The sequence below is a fragment of the Sceloporus undulatus genome, chromosome 2, assembly GCF_019175285.1.
Source record: "Sceloporus undulatus isolate JIND9_A2432 ecotype Alabama chromosome 2, SceUnd_v1.1, whole genome shotgun sequence".
Taxonomy (NCBI): domain Eukaryota; kingdom Metazoa; phylum Chordata; class Lepidosauria; order Squamata; family Phrynosomatidae; genus Sceloporus; species Sceloporus undulatus.
In genome coordinates, this window is record NC_056523.1 from 165,719,131 (window position 1) to 165,740,127 (window position 20,997).

Genomic DNA, 20,997 nt, shown 5'->3' on the forward strand with positions numbered 1-20,997 from the left:
AAGGTGGCGGGACAGGGGAAAAGCCTTCCCTCAAAGATCTCAAAACTTAGGCAGGTTCGTTTGGAAATATATGCTCCTTTAGACAGTGGTTTGATGTTCATTTGGCACCATGAGGTCATTTTTGTCTGGACAGTGTTTATCTTGAATGTGTCCCTAAAAGTGGAGGATCTCTGATCTGTGGTCTGGGCAAAGTGTGGCTTGTTTGTGAGCAACTGTCAGCCGTCCTTTGCAAGGGGTGGGGGTTGTATTAACCACAAACTCAATACATGTGTTGGGACAATTTTTGATTTTAACAAAAAAAAAACTTGGGGCTCTTTCGCTCTACACAGTTAATAGCACTATGATTCCACTTTAATTGTCATGACTCTATCCTGTGGAATAGTAGAGTTTGCAGTTTCTGCCTGAGCATTCTAATGCCCCTGCATAAACTGCAAATCCCAGGACTCCACAAGGATTATAACTGTGGTGAGTTTTGACAGTATTTGGGGAGAGAGAAATGGGTGAAGAAGATGGCTACATACACATACATGCAACAACCTTCCTTCTATAATAATATTTCTGGACATGGATCTTGTAATAGCGTTAGAGATAAAGTTTCACCTCAAGGGAGTTGCAAACAACATCTGATTACAATAATCTGACATCTGCTTTCCATCCCACCTCCATCTACCCATCAACATAGATTTCATTGCACAAGGAAGCAGCATTTTCAAGATTCCCAATACATTTCTGAGTACCATTCTGAGCATCATCTTGTGGTCTGCTCATCCAGCGAAATTAATATTATTCCTCAAATTTCTGTGAAAATGTATGTTGTTTGTTTATTTGCTTGATAAATCCTTATCCTGCCATTCCTACAAAGACCTCAAAGGAGATTACAGAGTTCTTCCATATAGCCATTTGTACCCTCCTCACAGCCTTCATGTGGTAGGTTAGACTTAGGAAGACCATTATTGGCTATCTCAGGGTTGTTCATGGTGGTCTCTGTGCCTCATGCAAATGGATTTGTCCCATGTGCAGAGAATCCCTATAGAATATTCTAAAATTGACTATTGAGTAGCTTGGCGGAAATGCCTCACCTCTTCCTGGCTATGACACATGTCCCAGCCTGCCAAGCTACCAGCTCTGTTTCTTTTCATCCGCCAGCACAGCAACTTCTCTCAGAGTGTTCTCATGCTGAGTAGAACCTCAATCTTCTTTCATTTCTACTTTTTCTTCTTTTGTCTTCCTTCCATACTTGTTTCATCTGCAGTTTAAAAAAAAAAGAACTCCTTTACTCCTGTAATTTGTTGTTTCTTTCCCCCTACCTCTATCCTCCCTGTTTTTTCTTGACTCATCTTGCTATCCCTTAGTTTCTATGGCTTCTGCTTTTCTTTTTAAATTTTTTTCTTCCTGCGGCCAGAAAGTTTCTCTCTCCATCATGCATGCCAAGTGCCTGTTCTGTCTGGGGGCAGGACACATTGTTGAATGCTATTCAATCTGTAGAAGTGTCTTGTAGAACCTTTGCGACTAACTGAAAGAAAGAAATTGGCAGCATGAGCTTTCATAGACTTCAGTCCACTTCCTCAGATGCAATGCTGCGATGTGCAACGTAGGTGGGAGGGGGAAAGGTATTCCCACCAAGCTACTCAGCTCTAGAACATTCCCTAGGGAATCTCTGCACAGGCACAAACCCATTTGTATGAGGATATAGATGATCAGTAGAAGAACCTGTTCTTGCCCAATTAATTTTGCTACTGCAAATCAGACTAGATAATAAGCTTAGTTTTTTGTTTTGTTTTGTTTTGTTTTTTAAGAACAGGAGTTCCCCAAAGTAGTGAAAATATGCCTGTTAGTCATAGCATGTGATTGTCCCCCACCAATGTGTCTTGAATTTTGTGTGTCTTGTGACCAGTGATTTAATGAAAGGTAAACACAGGCTTAATTTGTAATGCTGGTTACAGGAGCTTATATTTTGGAAGAAATCACGTTTTGAGGCTAATGCTTAGGAATAGATTTCCCCTCTAATGTCTAATTTGAACTTCAGATTTTGAACTAGAAATTCACATGGGAAAGAGAAGGCAACTTTTTTTTCATTCTTTTAAAAATTCTTGTTCCCCTGCCTTTTTTGAACTAATTCACAAAAAGGAAGAAAGATGCCTGTTCAGGGATTATTTTAAATGTTCTGATGTGCTGGAAGAGAACATAGCTTATGTTACTTTTCTCTCTTGTGGGTATAGGAAGATATATTTTGAACGGGTTGTTCTTATGGATGTTTATCAGGGTGCCACAATTTGGATGGATCGCCCCATAGCCTAGATTTTCTTCAAATGTGGTTTCTCTTTCACGTTAGAGTATCAAATAAAATCCCTGAGCCATAGAAAGCCCATTTGCTTTGACTAGGTTTTTTTTTTCATGGTTATAGTGCTATGATTCCACTTTAACTGCCATGGTTCCATTCTACAGAATCCTGAGTTGCAGTTTAGTGAGGCACTGGAACTCTCTAGAAGAAAACTAGAAATGCCTAATGAAACTACTGATCTCAGGATTTTTAGGATGGAGCCCTGACAGTTGAAATAGCATCAGTGTGCTATAACTGTGTAATGTGAAAGATATCGAGGTATGTTGTGCTTGAGTGATATGAATTACATGTGCACTATGTACAACTCATTCTCCATCCAACCACAATGTAGGAGAAGTTGAGTGAGTTGGCTGTATGTCTACTTAGTGAATTAGTTACCTTTGTAGTTCATTTATGTTGTGGAGACTAAAAGAAAGCTCAACCAGCTTATGAAATACATAGGCTGAAGGCTGAAGGCTGAAGCCATAGAGAAAAAAAACTGCCTCTACTCAAGCCCATGATTTAATCTGGTTTTACAGTAGTCAGGAGGACATTATAGGCATCCTAAATAAATTCTTTCTCTAGGCTAATGTCCATAAATTCTGAAGAGTGTCATGATGGCTTTCCTTTTTCCTAGGTCTGAAGACTATTGTGGGAGCCCTGATCCAGTCTGTGAAGAAGCTGTCGGATGTGATGATTTTGACGGTGTTTTGCCTCAGTGTATTTGCTTTAATTGGACTACAACTGTTCATGGGGAATCTAAGGAATAAGTGTGTCATCTGGCCCATTGATCTCAATGAGACCTATCTGGAAAATGGCACCAAGGGTTTTGACTGGGAAGAGTACAGCAACAATGTCTGTAGGTGTTGCTGTTTTTCTGCCATGATTTTCTCTAAAGAACATGTCCATGTATATTCCAAGATGTATTAGATGACTTTTATGGCTGTACCTTCAAGAAGACCTGTTTATTTCTTATCTTTTCATTAACCATATGTCCCTCTTTTTGTATATTGTTCTCTTTCCTTCAGTAAAACTGTTTTGTGGGAAACCTTGTGCTTCTATACTTAAAGTTAATTCAATATAATAATAATAATAATAATAATAATAATAATAATAATAATAATTTATATTCTGCTTTTTCACGGAGGAATAAAAGCGGATTATAACAATATAAGAATAAAACATCATACAGTTAAAATTACAAATTAAAAACAATCCCAAAACCCCAACCCTCCCCCCAAACGTAAGAAACACAGTATTCATCCCATAAAAAGAGATTAAACAACAGGAGGATTTAAAACATTCCAGTGCGAATACCCTAAAATTGTGGGCAGATTAGCACAGGAAAAGAGTCTTCCTCTAGGGGAGGGGGGGAGAGGGACGATAATGTCAATATCGGTTTCAGTATCGATAGGGGGAGGCTAGTCTGATAGATCTAATTTAATCTGGAAAGGCCTGCCGGAAGAGATCCGTCTTAATAGCCTTTTTAAAGTCTTCCAAAGTGGTAATATGGTGGATCTCATCTGGCAGGTCGTTCCAGAGTCTGGGAGCAGCAGATGAGAAGGTCCTCTGGGTCACCACTGACAATCTGGTCTTCTTAGGTTGTAGCAGGTTTAGAGTTTATTTCATTCAATGACTGGTCTCCAGTGTTCACTATGAATTTGGTATCATATTTATAATGAGATGTTGTCTGTTTAGTTCAAAAGAATACATTTTTCAAGTATTATCTTGGGGAAATAATGTTATACTTAGATTTCTTGACCATTATAAGTCGGTAAATACACAACTATGTATCAGTGGACCTGAGAGGTTATAATCATTCTACTGTATGTAGAGTCATAATTATAATTGCAGTTTATGAGTGGGGAGTAATTCAGTCAGTTTTGGCATGTGACATCTCCTGTCTCTACTCACACATCTACATTGTGAAAAGTTCCAAATCCAAATGACCTTGCACCACAAGACTGGTTGAAATGCTTGGATCCAATCATAACTAGGTTGTGGTTCACCTTTAGTTTCTGTATTATTTCATATTATAATTCTTTATTATTTTTCTCCCTTTCTCCACCTCCTTCAGCAAATTTCTACACGTTACCTGGGTTTCTTGATCCGTTGTTATGTGGTAACAGCTCTGATGCAGGGTAAGTTATCAGCTCAGATTCCCTCTCTCTCTCTCTCTCTCTCTCTCTCTCTCTGTCAAGCAATTTGACAAACTACAACTGGAAGAGGAAAGTCACACCATGCATGAATACAGTTAGTTTATTTGCTGAATAAATTCATTAAAGAAATCATTTGTACACCAGTGCCATGTCACCTGAGGTTGTTTGCTTTCTCTTAGAGGGGAGGCCAATTGTATCATATGAAAAATAAACATTTAAGACTTCTGATTCACAGAGTTTGTACCTGACAGAGAATTCGGCTTATGTTTTTCCTCTCTCCTCAAGCCTCCTTGAGAGCTACACATTGGACTGCAGATCTAAACTGAAATGAGCAAATGAATAAACCCAATGTGAATTATCACTACCAGCCCAAATCAGGGAAAATGAAGTTCCTTCAACATGTTGTGTTTAGCAGTGATGTCCTTTATACCAATGGTACAGACTTAGTATTACATTGAGTAGACTCATTGATACTCAGTGGGACTTAAGTTAGTCATGGACTCTCCCATTTATGTCATTAGTTCTGCTCTAAACTAAATCTGGGTCTAACCAAATGAAAGGATGTTAATAGGCTTGGTCCATAATCCCCACTGGCAACCTAATGAACATACCTACCACTCTTCTGGTGTCCTAAATTAGTTTATGCAATATTTTTCCAGATTCATAACAGAACCATGGAAAAGTTGTGCAACTATCTTGCTCTGTAATAATTTTTCTGAGAAACAAACAGGTCAGCATTTTCTGAAATGACTGCTGAGTACTTGGATCTAATTGCTGTTAAATCAGCTTGGATTTATGATGACCCTATGCATGAGAGAACTCCAAAAGACCTTATTATGAATAGTGCTGCTGAGGTCCTGCAAACTCAGGACTGTAGCTTCCTTGACTGAGTCAATCCACCTATAGCTAAGGACTTATTTTGGACCAAGTACAGACCATTCTGGGTTTTATTTTAGCTTCTGATTTTTTCAGTGAAGGTTACTGACACCTCACCTACTGAGACAATATACTGTTTCGACATTCGAGGAGTGAATAATGATGCAGTATTTGTGCTTTTGCCTATAGATTTCACAGATGAAATTGCATAGTTGAACAATGACTGACAATGTAGCTGATTCAATCAGTATAAAAATTATCTGCTTTTTGCAAGACTGATATTTCTGCAAGATGGAATGATAGACTTTTAATATACCGTAATGCCAATTTGTTAAACTAGGAGATGTGAATATAATTGTCTTTCTCTCTCTCTCTCCCTCTCTCTCTCTCTCTCTCTTTTGTCTCATACCTTCTGCCATGCCAACATACTTTCATTTCTTCCATTTTGTCTGCAGCCAATGCCCTGAGGGCTATACCTGCATGAAGGCAGGCAGAAATCCAAACTATGGCTACACCAGCTTTGATACCTTCAGTTGGGCTTTTTTGGCCTTATTTCGCCTCATGACTCAGGATTTTTGGGAAAACCTATATCAGTTAGTAAGTAATACAATCCTTATCTTTGATTAATCTCCTTTGCTCTACTTCTGGAGTCACTTAGCAATGTGAAGAAAGTGAAAGATGCAATTTTTTACAATGTACTTGTAGCAGAATGACAGGAGCCTCTTCTAGCAGTAGCATTAAAACAGCAGATATGATTCAGTGCTATTGAATACAGAACTTGGCTCAATATACATCTATACAGTGTTGGTTACTGGATTTACTACTAGTAGTGAAGGGGTGGGGGAGTCGTTGGTTCTGATCCAGAAATGTCCAAAAAAATTGCATCTTGCCCCTTTTTGGTATGCACTGGGAGTTAAAGTCCATTTTCCTGCCAAAGCAAAGAAAAAGTTTAAATTATATGTTTCTGTTCCTCAAATAAACCAAAAATGATAAGCTGCCCTTGATACCAGGTATCTGACTTTATTATATATGCAGAATCTAACAAGAACGTCATAATCACAGTGTGCAAGTCAGGGAACCTCACAGTGGTCTTTCTTTCTTCACAGACCTTGCGAGCAGCAGGAAAAACCTACATGATCTTCTTTGTCCTTGTTATTTTTGTTGGCTCATTCTACCTGGTGAACCTGATTTTGGCTGTGGTGGCTATGGCCTATGAAGAACAAAACCAGGCCACACTGGAAGAGGCAGAGCAGAAGGAGGCAGAATTCAAGGCCATGCTGGAACAGCTGAAAAAGCAACAGGAAGAAGCCCAAGTAAATTCTCCCTTCCCCCTACTCATCCATAACCCACACATTTATATATTAGAAGACCTGGTATTAGTTATGCTTTTACACTGTATGCCTAGCATGGACTGATACAATAAGTCAGTTGTCACTTAAGCCAAGTTGGAAAGCACTCTCTTCAAAGTCATAATATGGTTAATCACAATATTTGCAGATTTGTTGTTGCTGTTGTGTACCTTCAAGTCATTTCTAAGGCCATAAGAGGATTTTCTTGGCAAGATTTGTTCAAAGGGGGTTTCTCTTTGCTGTCCTCTGAGGCTAAGAGAATATGATTTGCCCAAGGTTCCCCCTGTGGGTTTCTATGGCTGGACAAGCATTTGAACCCTGGTCTCCAGCTTCATAACCCATGCTGAAACCACTACACTGTACTGGCTCTATTTGGAGATTAGAAAGTACTTTTTCCCAGATCTCTTAGACCACAAACCAAGAGAAGTGGGTTTATGCAAGGCGAGCTATTTAGTTGTATAAAAAACCTTCTGCACAATCTGTGGCTTATTTGTGGCCTAGATCAGGCCTGCTTATAAGTGGTGTTTGATGGACCTCGGCTGGTCCATGAGCCATTATAGGTTGCTTATTTCTCCAGAAAACAAACAATTATAGACAGTGGTTATGAATATGATACTAGTACGTGGTCTGCTGGGAGAAAATTTTGGTCCCTACTTCAGATACCTTGGAAAGCACTGGCCTAGATACATATGTATAGGAGCTAGTGTTGTGCTCCAGTGGAGCATTCGATTATCTGTGCTATTGTTGTTGTTGTGTGCCTTCAAGTCATTTTTGATTTATGGCAACACTAAGGCGAGCCCATCATTGGGGGTTTTTTTGGCAAGATTTGTTCAGAGGGGGTTTGCTATTGCTTTCCTCTGAAATAAGGGTCGAAACAGACAGTCAAAACAAAAGCAGGTTTCCAGTCAGCTTCACGGCAAGGCATTTAGACAACACACACATTGAAGCTGGCCGGAAAGCGCACCCAAGCCATCCTACAGGGAGAAAAGCCAGACTGCCACCCCTGGATTGCCCTTCTCCCTGCCAGTCTTTGATTGGGCAATCCAGGGGTGGCGGGGTCTCCCTCCTCCCTGCCACACTTGGATCAGTTGATCCAGGGATGGCAGGGGTCTGGGAGGAAGTCCTGGGAGGAAATCCATCCAAGGGTGGCAGGGGTCTGGAAGGGACCTGTGGGGGTCTCCTCCCCCTGCCACGCTTGGATCGAGCGATCCAGGCATGGCAGGGGTCTGGATGGCACCCACTTACGTCACTATGCACAGATGATTGACATATGTTTTGAAGTGGACAATCGCACCAAAAAAGAAGCGATTACAGGGGGATAATGAAAAGATCTGCTTTCATAGTGAGAACAAGAGACATTTTGTAATCAATTTACCAACACAGAGTGAATGCAAATCACACTCTGATCTCAATGTAAGTGGGAATGAGCCCCTGGATTACCCCAAGCATTCTTCCTTTCAGCAGTCTAATTTGGGGCCGGGGCAGAGGTAATTGTTGCTGCTGCTGTTAAACAGCGTAGAGACAAAATTCCTTGCTCATCTGTTGGAAATCTTCCAGACAGCTATCCATCACTATACCTTTTTCACACCTCTATTCTAATCCTTTGTTCATTTGGTTGTATAAACTGCATTTGGTTGTATAAAATTAACATACAATGCTATATTTCAGCGTTTTTATCTTGTCTATCCCTTTTTTCATCTGTCATAGGCTGCAGCCATGGCCACTTCAGCAGGGACAGTCTCTGAGGATGCTGTAGAATCGGAGGGAGGTGGAAGAATGTCACAGAGCTCTTCTGAGATCTCCAAGCTCAGCTCTAAGAGTGCCAAAGAGAGGCGGAACAGAAGGAAGAAGCGGAAGCAGAAGGAGCTGTCAGAAGGAGAAGAGAAAGGAGATGCTGAGAAGGTGTTTAAGTCAGAATCAGAAGATGGCATGAGAAGAAAGGTCTTCCGCTTGCCAGACAACCGGTTAGGGCGCAAACTTTCCATCATGAACCAGGTAATGTCTTCAGCCCATGTAATCAAAATCTACTTCTCAAAACTGTGTATTGGGCAGGGAATGTCAGGGGGGGAAAGTAGGCTAGATTCTCTTTCCAACTTTTCATATAGCTGTATTACATTGTTTTTTAAAAATCTTTTTTACATGGTCTCTTGAAGTCCATATACATCAGAGTTTGGCACAATATGGCTAAGCTTTCTCTGTGCTATAAGCTTATCCTCCAGCCTGCCTGCCTACTCCTTTCAAAGGAACATATCTGAAACCTGTACTGTGGGAGAAGGATGCAATTTAAAATGTCATGCTATAACTTCTGTTCTAAACAGGCAAGTTTTCTATAAAGTTAAATAGAAATAATGCCACATTCCACTTCACGCTCCTACTTAATTCCAGTATCTGCTTCCATCTCTCCAAAAGACAAAAATTATTGTAAATCTTTTTAGCTTCCATTTCACACATTTTGATTGAAAATAACCAAATGCTGTTCACTTCAGAATTTCTTACAACAAATAGCTCCACTGAACACTTACAATTCCATATCTTCTTTGCCCTTCTCACTTTTCCCTTTAGATACTGAAATGCAACAAAGTTTTAGCAGGTTGTGAAAAGGTCTTCAGTTATTTTGATAAACCAGTCAGTGCATTAGAGAGACCTTGTTACTCTTTAATAAACCATGCATCTCCTCTCACAAAGGAAAATTTTTAGAGCAAGTTTTATAAATAATTCCTAAGGCAACACTGACAGAGAAGATTATCACACTTGCCTGCATTGCTGGTAAAACGTCTTCCAAAAGTAGCAGAAAGGGAAAAGCAGCCCCTGTGTATGAATGCTGGGAGCACTCCTTAATCATCATGGAAACTATGCTCTCTCTAGCGTTCTTCAATTGTTTCAAGGGAAGCAGAGAGATTGCCTCTTAACGCAAAATTTGTGTTAAGAGGACTTCTTTTACGTTAAGAGGAAATCTCCTTGCTTCCCTGCTTCCCTTGCAACAATTGAAGAACGCTAGAGGGAGCCTTGTTCCCATAATGATTAGTGAGTGCTCCCAGCGTTCATACACAGGGGCTACTTTTCCCTTTCAGCTACTTTGGGAAGATGTTTTACCAGCAATGCAGACAAGTGTGAAAATCTTCATAGTGACCAATAAATGCTTTAATTCAGGGGTAGGCAACCTGCGGCCCGCGGGCCGGATGCGGCCCGGCGAGGCCTTGGGACCGGCCCCAGTCCGGTCCTGCCGCCGATTGCCACCGGGGCCTTTGGCCTCTCGCATGCAGGGGCAAGGGGGGCAATTGTCTATAGACCCCTCAGAAACATACATTTATATTAACATTTTTTTAAAAATCAGCAAATTTTTTGCATGTCCTCCACTTTTTTAAAAAAAGTGTCCACCATTTGAAAATGTTGTCCTACATTTGTCCCGGCTTATTTATTTATTTAATTTTTTTAAAATTATTTAATTATTTATTTTTTGGCTCCGGGCCCCCCAGTTGTCTGAAGGACAGCAACCCGGCCCCCAGCTCAAAAAGATTGCCTACCCCGCTTTAATTGATGAGACAAGTATACACCACATAGATTATATCATTTTTCTACTGAAGGCATGCATATGTATGTAAGTTTGTATGCTTGCTCGCTCTCTCTCTCCCTCCCTCCCTCCCTCTCTGCGTACATGTATCCAAATAGAAGAATACTACATAGACTCATACATATTTGTATGTATTCATATGTGTATGTGAATATGGAACTTTTATTTTCTGTGTAAAATTTGATCTAGAAACAGTTAGGAAATGTTGTGAGTAATGTAGTCTCGACAGTTGTGTACTAAGATTGCTGTTTAGTTAATTATAATCCAGAAGAATCATGCAGCATTTTAAAAGAGTTCTTAGACTATCCCGATTTCACCTAATTTCCTCATTGAAAAGGAGTGTAGATAAGAGTCACCTCTGTGAGGATCAGGTAGAAGGACTGAAGAGAAGGGATCCTGATAACTTTTTTTAAAAATTCCTTCCTGGTAGCAGATAAATACTGATCCTTATGAAATCAGGAAGGAGGAAATTCCTAGCAATGGCAATTGCAATACGTAGGGAGTTGGATGTAATGCTGTAGGAAGCTGCATGTATCCCTAAATCTGTTTGTGCCCTCTATTCTGACTCTGATATGACAGTTGTATCTTTCCTAGTTATAAAGAATGAGAATTCTGATGTGTGTTTTCTTTCTTATACATTACAACTCCAAAGAGTGAGTGAGGACAGGAAGCAGTGGAGGATGGACTGAGATGTGAATTTTGTAAACCGATTGGAGCTGCCCAGTTTGTATTAGTGGATATATGACTATTTTCATGGGAAATATATGTTTAGATTTGTTTTGATTATCCAATTACACTGAAAATTCCCTATTATTTCCGCTGATAGTGAGTTTTTTAAAGTTTTTGTTTTCATTACACTATTTCTATTCCACCTTTTAACTTGCTTTTCCTTCTAGTCACTGCTTAGCATACCCGGATCACCATACCTCTCTCGCCACAACAGTAAAAGCAGTATCTTCAGTTTCAAGAGAGGTTTCCGTGACCCAGGTTCAGAGAATGAATTTGCTGATGATGAGCATAGCACAGTGGAAGAGAGCGAGGGCAGAAGAGATTCCCTATTCATCCCAATCCGAGGCCATGAACGGAAAAGCAGCTACAGCGGTTACAGTGGGTACAGCCAGGGAAGTCGATCATCTCGCATCTTCCCCAGCATCCGTCGAAATGTGAAGCGGAACAGCACAGTGGACTGCAATGGCGTGGTCTCCTTGATTGGTGGTCCAACTTCCAACATCCCTAGTGGACGCCTTTTGCCTGAGGTGAAAATAGATAAGGCAGCTACTGATGACAATGTAAGGAAGTCAGTGAGTAGATAGTCTAGGCATGGTGGTCTGCCCTCTTTTCTGCTTTCCTGTATGCCGCCAAATGGATCCCAAGTGATGGAATGAAAGTTGGTTTGTCTACCTACAGAAGTTATAGTCTGAACCCTACTCCCCAACTGCTTTGCATTAAATATTATTTACTGTCCCCCTCCTTCTTCAATTAACCAACTCACATTTTTCCTTCACTTCTCTTTTCTGGCATCTAAGAAAAAAATGGCTTGGAACTTTTCTTTCTTTTCTTTCTTTCTGAAAAGAAAAGATGTGCTATTAGCAAAAATGTACTATTTGGTAAATCAAATCCCCAAATTATTCATGTATTTAGAAGATCATCTGAATGTAAATGGGATACACTATAAATTTCTTAATCCTGCCCATACAAGTAGGATTAATTCTGTATGAATCTTCCTTGTCAGAGTAATATCTCCCATCCCTTTTCCCTTTAAGAAGCTGCAGGAAACTTGGTGAATGAGAAAAGATCTAGTGTAAAATGAAGCTCAGTAAGGAAATTAGTCACTTAGGAATTTTCAGGAATGTAAAAAAAAAAAGATCTTCCACTTGCAGAAATGGTAGATTTGTGACTAGAGTGCAAGTCTCATATAGGTTGATATGACTAATAACACATGCTGTCACACAATGGACCATACTAACAAAAACAACCCACACTTCTGCACAGAATATTAAATGTTAGGTAAATGAGGAAAGTTATACAGCAGGACATTCCTTGTTGAGTTAATGCTAATTAGAGAAAATAGGAGATGGTGTTATCAGGAGACATCATGACTTATTAGAAAATACACTAATGCTTGATATGGTGGGAGTCAGTAGGAAAAGAGGAAGACCACATTACAGGTAGATAGACTCAATCAGAGAAGCCACAGCCCTGAGCCTGCAAGACCTGAACAGACCAGCTGATGATGAAAGATCTTGGGGGTCTCTCATTCATAGGGTCACCATAAGTCAAAGCTGACTTAATGGAAATGATAACAAAGAGATTATGTGGGAAACATTTTCAGGTGTTTCCAGAAGAATAGCTCCTAATGCCACTAGTTAAAGGGAATATGGGAACGTACTGAAGGGTTATAATGGAAGATAATACCTAGTCCCCCTTATAAATTCCCCATTTGAATACAGACAGGATATGGGTGTAGTTTCAAACTTGATTGGAAGAGTAGTGTGAGTGGCACTTAGGGCCTCAACAGACCAGCCATAAAGGCCAGCATCAGGGCAGAGTGGGGGTGTGGCATCTGCACAACGCATGTCCTGACTCTGCCCCATGCCAGTGTTATACCACATGCACCCTCCCATGGTGGGCGGTATCACAGTGCTCCTCTAGCACTGCATCCAAATGACACAGCACCAAAGGAGCACAGAAAAGCCGTGAGGCTGGTGGCTATGGTGCCCTTTCTGTGGCACAGAAAGGAGCTGCTTTTTGCAGTTCCTTTTTGCGCTGCGGAAAGACCAGATCGGGGCCTCAGCATGTAGTTGCCGCTGCCCTGATCCGGCGTTGAAAGGGGCAGCTGGAGGCCAAAGGGCGGTTTGTTCAGCCCCTTGGTTTCTCCTCATCCTCACATAGCTGGTTTTGCCCCACCTGCGGTGTGAGGTGCAACAGTCCATACAAAGTTTTACCACTTTATAAACATTTACAGGTGCTTCCAGAAGAATAGCTCCTAAAACCATTAGTTAAAGGGATTATGGAGGTACATTAAAGATATAGAATTACCTGAGAGTCAAAAACATTACTACTAATCTATACACACAGTTTGAGACTGGTTTAACTGCCCTGGCTCAGTGCTAGGGAATACTGGGAATTCTAGTTTATTGTAACACCAGAGCTCACTGACAGAGAAGGCTAAACGTCTCACAAAATTACAGTTCCCAGAATTATCTAGCACTGAGCCAGGGCAGTTAAAACAGTCTCAAACAGTATTATTTCTGCAGTATGTTTTGGAACTTAGCCTTTCTCTAATCAAAATAAGTTGCTCCAGAGTGAGTACCTTAAACAGCATTATTGACTTTGGCCAAAAATTCCCAAAGAAAATCTTGTTCCTTTAAGTTCCAAGCCTTTTCCCCCCTTAAAACCTCCCCCAAAACAATCCTATCTGACATCTTAATTATTTCAAATTATATTAAACTACTACTCAGCCCTTTCTTCCTCCTCAAGAATGTTTGAAGCCTTCCCTAATTCCTTTCAGCTACAATTACTACCACTTTTGCCAGTTAGCATGTAAGTATAGTCTCTGAGCTTAGTCCTCTAACAGCATGGAAATGTTATGGATTAATTATGTATATAGCATGATGAATGCATGAAAGACAGCCTAAGATATATCTCTGCATTATGTGATATCAGTTACCTGAAAATTCTTTGGTAAATTATGGTAGTAATCTGGTTTTGAACAATGTGAACACTAAACTAATCTCTACTACATCTGAGAGATGTAGTCTACAAAACAAGCTAACTATTTTATTTAAAACATCTACATGTCCAGATTGAAATATGGAATCCTTTTTACTTGATGCAAAAAGCATTTTAATTCTATGAGTCTGTGCCTATTCCTGCTTACTAAGAAGCATGGGTGTGAAGTAGAATATTACTTATGTCTATCAGTCAATATCAAATTTCCACTGGAAATTTTGATTTTAAAAACATGCTACTAAGTGACAATCTGGTGCGATTTTGAGCCGAAATATATTTGTAGAGAAGAAACTCTTGCATTGTTTTTAGTTGTTTTTTCTTTCTTTTAAGGAATCTGAATTTTCCCATGGATAGTTTTTCCAATCAAATTTCTAACTTCAAGTGCCTTTTCCCTGTGTGATAAAAAAAAAGGTTTATGCATGTTATATAATGTCTTCCTGCAGGGAGAAAAAGTGATACAGGAACAAATTTGTTTTAATATTTAAAAATACATATATAGTTCCATATATCATCTCCATACATAAATAAAACAAAATAGATAATACAAAAAGAACATTACCATTAATTTATAAAATCTGTAGCAAACAATAAAACTGTGAAGGGTGGGGGCTCACACATGGTTAAAAACGTACACAGGTAATACATGATTTCAAAACACACAACAACCCAAATCCAGCCCAGAGGCTGGGTGATCAAGTATGTCTTCAAATAGTGTGGAATGCTTATAGATTCAGCTCCAAATGTATCTGAGGGGATGAGAGAGAATTCCACTTCTGTAACTTAAATCGTAATTAAGTTCCTATCTCTAAAAAAAAAAGTAGCTGCCATTATGCTAATTAGGTGATTGATAACCATTTTGTTCAGGATAATTCATTTCTTTTGAAATTAGAAGAGCATTTAGTTGAGGGCTTTAATAGGACATTGTGCACAGCATTCTATGGAACCTTTAAAAAAGGTACCAAACGCTTTTGCTTAGTTCCAGTTTCTCACCTGATGATTAATAATAATAATAAAATAATAAAATCTTTATTTATATCCCGCCCTTCCAAAAAGATCAGGGCGGCTTACAATATGCAACAGGTGCAATTGAATACAGAATTAAAAATACGCAGATTGGTGTATCTGCGTATGCATCTGTGGGTATGTACTTTGAATGAGAAGATTGGTGATTCATTGCACAAACTACGTATTATTTATAACCGAACTACCAGCTCAGGGAATTCAGACTAGATAAATATATCAAATAGCAACTGACAAAGGATTATGTAGTGTTCCTCTGTCAAAAATAAGAATTATGCTGAGCTATCCTTTGACATAGGTATGGAAAATAAATTTTGCCTTTGCTTTGAGAATGAAAGCCTATTGCATTTCCCTCTACAGACCGTAAAGGAACTGTACTAACAGGATGTTATGGGTTTTTTAGGGAACCACTGAGGTAGAAATTAAAAAGAAAGCTACTGGGTCACTATTGGTGTCAATGGACCAACTAAATGCCTCCTATGGAAGGAAGGATCGAACCAACAGTATAATGACAGTCATAACTAATACCCTTGTAGAAGGTATGTGTTATTTTTAGCAACCTATGATCCTGTTTCCACTAGTGCAAAAGATCTCTACTTCAGAAGTTAATATTGTCCTTTCTTTTCTATATATTTCTATTTAAAAGCATAACAAAAAATACTTTTTTATTTAGACAGTTCTTTGATTTTAATTGGTTTTTAAATATGATATGCTGGGCTTTTATATTTACTGTGTTTTAAACCTGTTATAAAATTATTTTAAAATTTGAATATGATTGATCTTAAGATTTCAACCAACAGAAATGTTAATCATTAACATCTCCTTTATGCTACCCATGGCTCCTTCTTTGAAGTAACAGTAGGGTAAATATGTAATACATTATTTAATACATATAGTGCCTTATCAATTCTAGCCCACCCCCAAGAACTCATTTTATGGATTTTGAGATTAATTAGTTAGGTATATTTACCTTGTTCCCCCTTGTTGTTGACCTCACTTCTTATAGTTGACCCCACTGCAGATGTTTTGTTTTCTCTTTTTTAAAAAAGGATCTTCCCAGCTGCTAAAATGGGTCAGACTGTATAGCCTATCAATTAAGAATTATTCAAACCTGACATTTAAATGCCGTTGGGTAGTTCTGATTCTTGTAAACTGAGAAACCAGAAATCTAATAATGTCACACTTTTTCCTGTTTTGTTGTGTTGCTGTAGAACTGGAGGAATCCCAAAGAAAATGCCCCCCTTGCTGGTACAAATTTGCCAACACCTTTCTCATTTGGGAGTGCCACCCATACTGGCTAAAGCTAAAAGAGATTGTCAACTTAATTGTCATGGACCCCTTTGTGGATTTAGCCATCACCATTTGTATTGTTCTGAATACTCTGTTCATGGCAATGGAACACCATCCTATGACTCCACAGTTTGAACATGTCTTGGCCGTAGGCAATCTGGTAAGCAGAATGTACTTTAAAAGGTTCTCAATAACATGTGGACAACAAAGAGTTTATTCAAATATCAAGAGCAACAGATTAATGATGCCTTGAATAACTGATTAATATTTTGTTCATCTTAGTAAAACAATGATTTGAACTATCCCTAAATATTTTTGAATGGTTTCTATAAATATCTAGATTTGTACAGAGTTGTAAGGGACATTCCATCTTATTTGGAATTACTAAGAGTGCTGCACTTTGGTGAAAGTCAGTAAAAAGTGAAAGAGATGAATGAATGAATGAATGAATGAATGAAAATTCATTTATATACTGCTATTCCTACATAGATCATAGCGGTTTACAACATAAAATGAAACAATAATGTTTCAGAGGGGGGAAATACATTGTAAGAAAAGGAACAGAATTGAGAAAATAGAAAGACTAGAGACTCAGCATGGTGTAATGGTTTGAGCATTGGACTAATGGCCAGAGCAGACAGGCAGAAAAGAGCAGTCTGAGTCTACTCTAGCCAGAAGCAGGTCCAAACCTCTCAAGGTGGGCTGTGCATGGAGGTGCTGAGAACAGTCAGATTATCTGAGCTCCTTTTAAAAATACAGTGGCTTTGGCACGGCTTCCAGCCACTTTGAAGGCATGCATTGTGAGCAGGCTTGGACATAGAAGAGGGAGGAGTGGAAATAGGAGAAATAAATATCAACAATTTGAGATATGCTGACGACACCATAATACTAACAGAAAACCTCACAGATCTCAAACAATTACTAAGGAAGTTCAAAGAAGAAAGTGCAAAGGCATGCTTACTGTTGAACATAAAGAAAACAAAAATAATAACCACAGAGAACTTACACACCTTCAAACTAGACCATGAAGAAGTAGAAATAGTAAAAGAGTTCTCATTTCTGGGATCAAACATTTATCAGAACAGGAACTGCAACCAGGAAATCAGAAGAAGATTACAATTATGGAAGAACTAGAAAAGATCCTAAAATGCAAAGACATACAACTCAGTACAAAAGTCAGAATTATACAAGCCATTGTATTCCTTATTACTATGTATGGATGTGAGAGCTGGACAATCAAGAAAGAAGATAGGAGGAAAATCAATTCATTCAAGGTGTGGTGCTGGAGAAGAGTGCTGAGGATTCTAGCCAAAAGGACAAACAAATGGGTCCTAGAGCAGATGAAGCCAGAAATATCCCTAGAAGTCAAGATGACAAGACTTAACACTGTGATACTTTGAACACATCATGAGAAGCCATGAATCGTTGGAAAAGACAATAATGTTAGGGAAGATGGAGGGAAGTAGAAAGAGAGGAAGGCCACATGCTAGATGTATGGATTTCATTAAAGAGACCATAAATATGAGTTTGCAGGGGCAGAGCCGTAGAGGACAGTGGGGCTGGAAATGTCTCATCCGTGGGGTCACCATGGGTTGAGATCGATGCAAAGGCAGTTAATAACAACAAATTGTGAAATTGGCACACCTCCAAAGCAGCCAGAAGCTGCTTCATTCTGCCCACCTGTTTCACTCCTATGACTCTGAAGATCAGGATTCGAGTCTTCGCTCGGCCATGGAAACCCACTGGTTGACCTTGGACAAGTCACACACTCTCATCCCCAGAAAACCCCATAGTAGGTTCACCTTAGGATTGCCATAAGTCGGAAACGACTTGAAGGCACACAGCAACAAGAAAAATAATACTTTTTCCTCTATTTAACTGTTGATACAGCAGTCTGTTTTCCCCTACCTTGTCCTCCCTTTGACGGCAAATAATCTATATGTATCCGAATTAAAGGGGAGATTGGAAATGTCTGTTGCTTTTTTCTTTATAGGTTTTCACTGGAATTTTTGCAGCTGAAATGTTCCTGAAGCTCATAGCAATGGACCCCTACTATTATTTCCAAGAAGGATGGAACATTTTTGATGGATTTATTGTCTCTCTCAGTTTACTTGAACTCATGCTGGCAGATGTGGAAGGGCTTTCAGTGCTGCGATCCTTCCGACTGGTATTCCTTATTTGCTCATTACCTTGTACAGTTTCTCGTCTTACAGCTACTGTAATATCATCCATATAAATTTGTTGGAATATATCTAATAATAATTGATCATGATTACTGAAGGAATTGTTACTCTGTACTAGTTTTTGTGTTCAAAAGTTGGTTCCTGTCCCCTTCCATTTTTCATTTATGCTGTAACAAATTACCTCAAAACATAAGAAGCCAGATTCTGAAGCCAGGTTGTTAGCTTCCTAGTTGGTTAATTGCATCAACATAATAAGTGAAGTTCCTTCCCGAACATCAAGGAAGGAATTCCTCCATTGATGGAGGGCTTTTTGAACCAAGAGAATCTTCTCCAATATATTGTTCATATTTGCTGTGGTGGGGATAAACTTCATTCTCTGGGCCACTATTTAGGCTCAGTCTCTCCCAAAGTAGCTTACATAAAAAGATAAAAACATAATCCAAATAAAATACAGGTATTAAAATAAATTTAGAATCAACTGCATATTTGTGTAAAATTAATTTAAACAACTAACAAAGAGCAGTATCAAACTGACAGCTTGACCCCAATGGTGATATAACCATTAAAAAAATTACTCTGGTATCATGACTTGTAGGGAATGCCATACATGGCATCCTGTTTATGAAACTTCCTTTCCTTGTGTAGATACACTTCCACGTTTTTGTCTTTGGGTTACTGGTGGGGGCGGGCTGTGTGCAGGTATTGGCTTTGGGCAAATAAACATTTCATTTTTTTCTACTGGTTGGTTAGTTGTATTGTTTATATTGTATATTAGAAGATATTTTAATTCATTGGTTTAGATGTTTATTTTAGTTGTGTGTTTTTATATTTTATTAGCTACCCTTAGTTCCTGTGAGGAAGAAGGAGTTATAGACTGAAATAATAATAATAACAATAATAGAGAGTAGTAATAATCTATTATTTCTTTCTTTCTTCTTTCCTTTCTTTCTTTTTTACACTATCATCAAGTTGAGGGTCTTCAAGCTGGCAAAATCCTGGCCAACTCTTAACATGTTGATAAAAATCATTGGTAACTCAGTGGGTGCCTTGGGGAACCTGACTTTGGTGCTGGCCATCATCGTTTTCATATTTGCTGTGGTGGGAATGCAGCTTTTTGGCAAGAGCTACAAGGAATGTGTCTGTAAGATCAACCCCGACTGTGAGCTTCCAAGATGGCACATGCACGACTTTTTTCACTCTTTCCTTATTGTCTTCCGTGTACTGTGTGGGGAATGGATTGAAACCATGTGGGACTGTATGGAAGTAGCTGGACAGGCAATGTGCCTTATTGTCTTCATGATGGTGATGGTCATCGGAAATTTAGTGGTCAGTAAATATTTCTGATTGCTTTTGAGTGGTATGTAAACAGCTGTCTTGTAACACAGTGAAAAAGAAAATTCATCAATCCTGTAATAATATTGTCTGGTTGCTTCAGTGATTTAATGTCAGGTTTTGTTAGAGTTGGACGGGGGGGGGGGTGTGAATCTAAGGAATAATGGCTGCTGCATAGGTAAGGAACTGAAAGCACATAATCTGCTGCACCATTGCAGTGCTATGACCAAGAACATAGGACTACATCTGTTGAATCAGACCAAAAATCTGTCTGGTCAATCATACTGTACCCAACAGTGTCCAGTAAAATGTTTCTTGGAAGACCTCAAGTAGCATCACTTTGTATATGTTTGTACATATTCTCTCTCTCTCTCCCTCCCTCTCCCTCTCTCTCTCTCTCTCTCTCTCTCTCTCATACACACACACACACAGCCTGAGGAACTAGTGTTCAGGAGCTTTTTTGCTCTCAGGTTAGACCTATGGCATTGTTCAAGCTAGGAAATGTTACTCAGAAGAAATGCAATATTGCACTAACACTACTAAATCACTTTCAGCTGGTTAAGCCCTGTGTCTGTACATGGCAATCTCAGGGTACTGCCTGGGCCTCTAGGCAACCCACAACTAGTGCCTGACCTGTACCTCTTTTTTAAAAAGCATCTTGGTCTGGGACTTCCCATTTAAATTTTACAAATGCCCCAGAATGGATTGACCTTAGGGCAGCAGTTCCCAGTCTCTGGTCCTCCAGGTTTTTTGGAATTCAACTCCCAGACGTCCCAGCCAGCTTGGCCAGCAGCTGGGAATTCTGGGAGCCAAAGGCTAAAACATCTGGAGAACCAAAAGGAACCACTGCCTTAGAGGTATTGTGGGATATTAAAATGGTGGGTTTCAGCACTGCTACTGTTGCTACTGCTTTCTGCCACCGCCAGTGACCACTGAGTCAGATGGGGGACGTAGACAGGATATATTGGGGAAAGCCTCCTCAAATCTGCAGCTTGTCTTCCATGAGTTTTACATAAGTAACAGTGCAGTCTAATCTTATACTGCTCTTACTATTCTGTTTTTCTGAGGCTGACTACTCTTGTTAGTACAGCTGGCCCAGCATCAGCACTAGTGAGCCAACTTGCAATGCCCAGGACTTCAATGAAATGTCTTTAAAGTAACAATG

At 39.4% G+C, this 20,997-nt stretch overlaps 1 protein-coding gene across 2 annotated transcripts in view; it reads left to right on the top strand.

Moving 5' to 3' along the window:
• The window catches only part of SCN8A (sodium voltage-gated channel alpha subunit 8), a 120,271-nt gene that overhangs the window by 62,114 nt on the left and 37,160 nt on the right, over window positions 1–20,997 (top strand). Inside the window, exons 7-16 of one of the 2 annotated variants that reach the window (XM_042451972.1) lie at window positions 2,958–3,179; window positions 4,398–4,461; window positions 5,811–5,952; window positions 6,462–6,668; window positions 8,412–8,699; window positions 11,172–11,564; window positions 15,431–15,566; window positions 16,239–16,477; window positions 18,311–18,484; window positions 19,470–19,826. In XM_042451972.1, the coding sequence (XP_042307906.1) occupies window positions 2,958–3,179; window positions 4,398–4,461; window positions 5,811–5,952; window positions 6,462–6,668; window positions 8,412–8,699; window positions 11,172–11,564; window positions 15,431–15,566; window positions 16,239–16,477; window positions 18,311–18,484; window positions 19,470–19,826 (2,222 nt within the window). The remainder of the gene's footprint in view (window positions 1–2,957; window positions 3,180–4,397; window positions 4,462–5,810; window positions 5,953–6,461; window positions 6,669–8,411; window positions 8,700–11,171; window positions 11,565–15,430; window positions 15,567–16,238; window positions 16,478–18,310; window positions 18,485–19,469; window positions 19,827–20,997) is intronic. The other variant, XM_042451973.1, reaches the window with a different exon arrangement.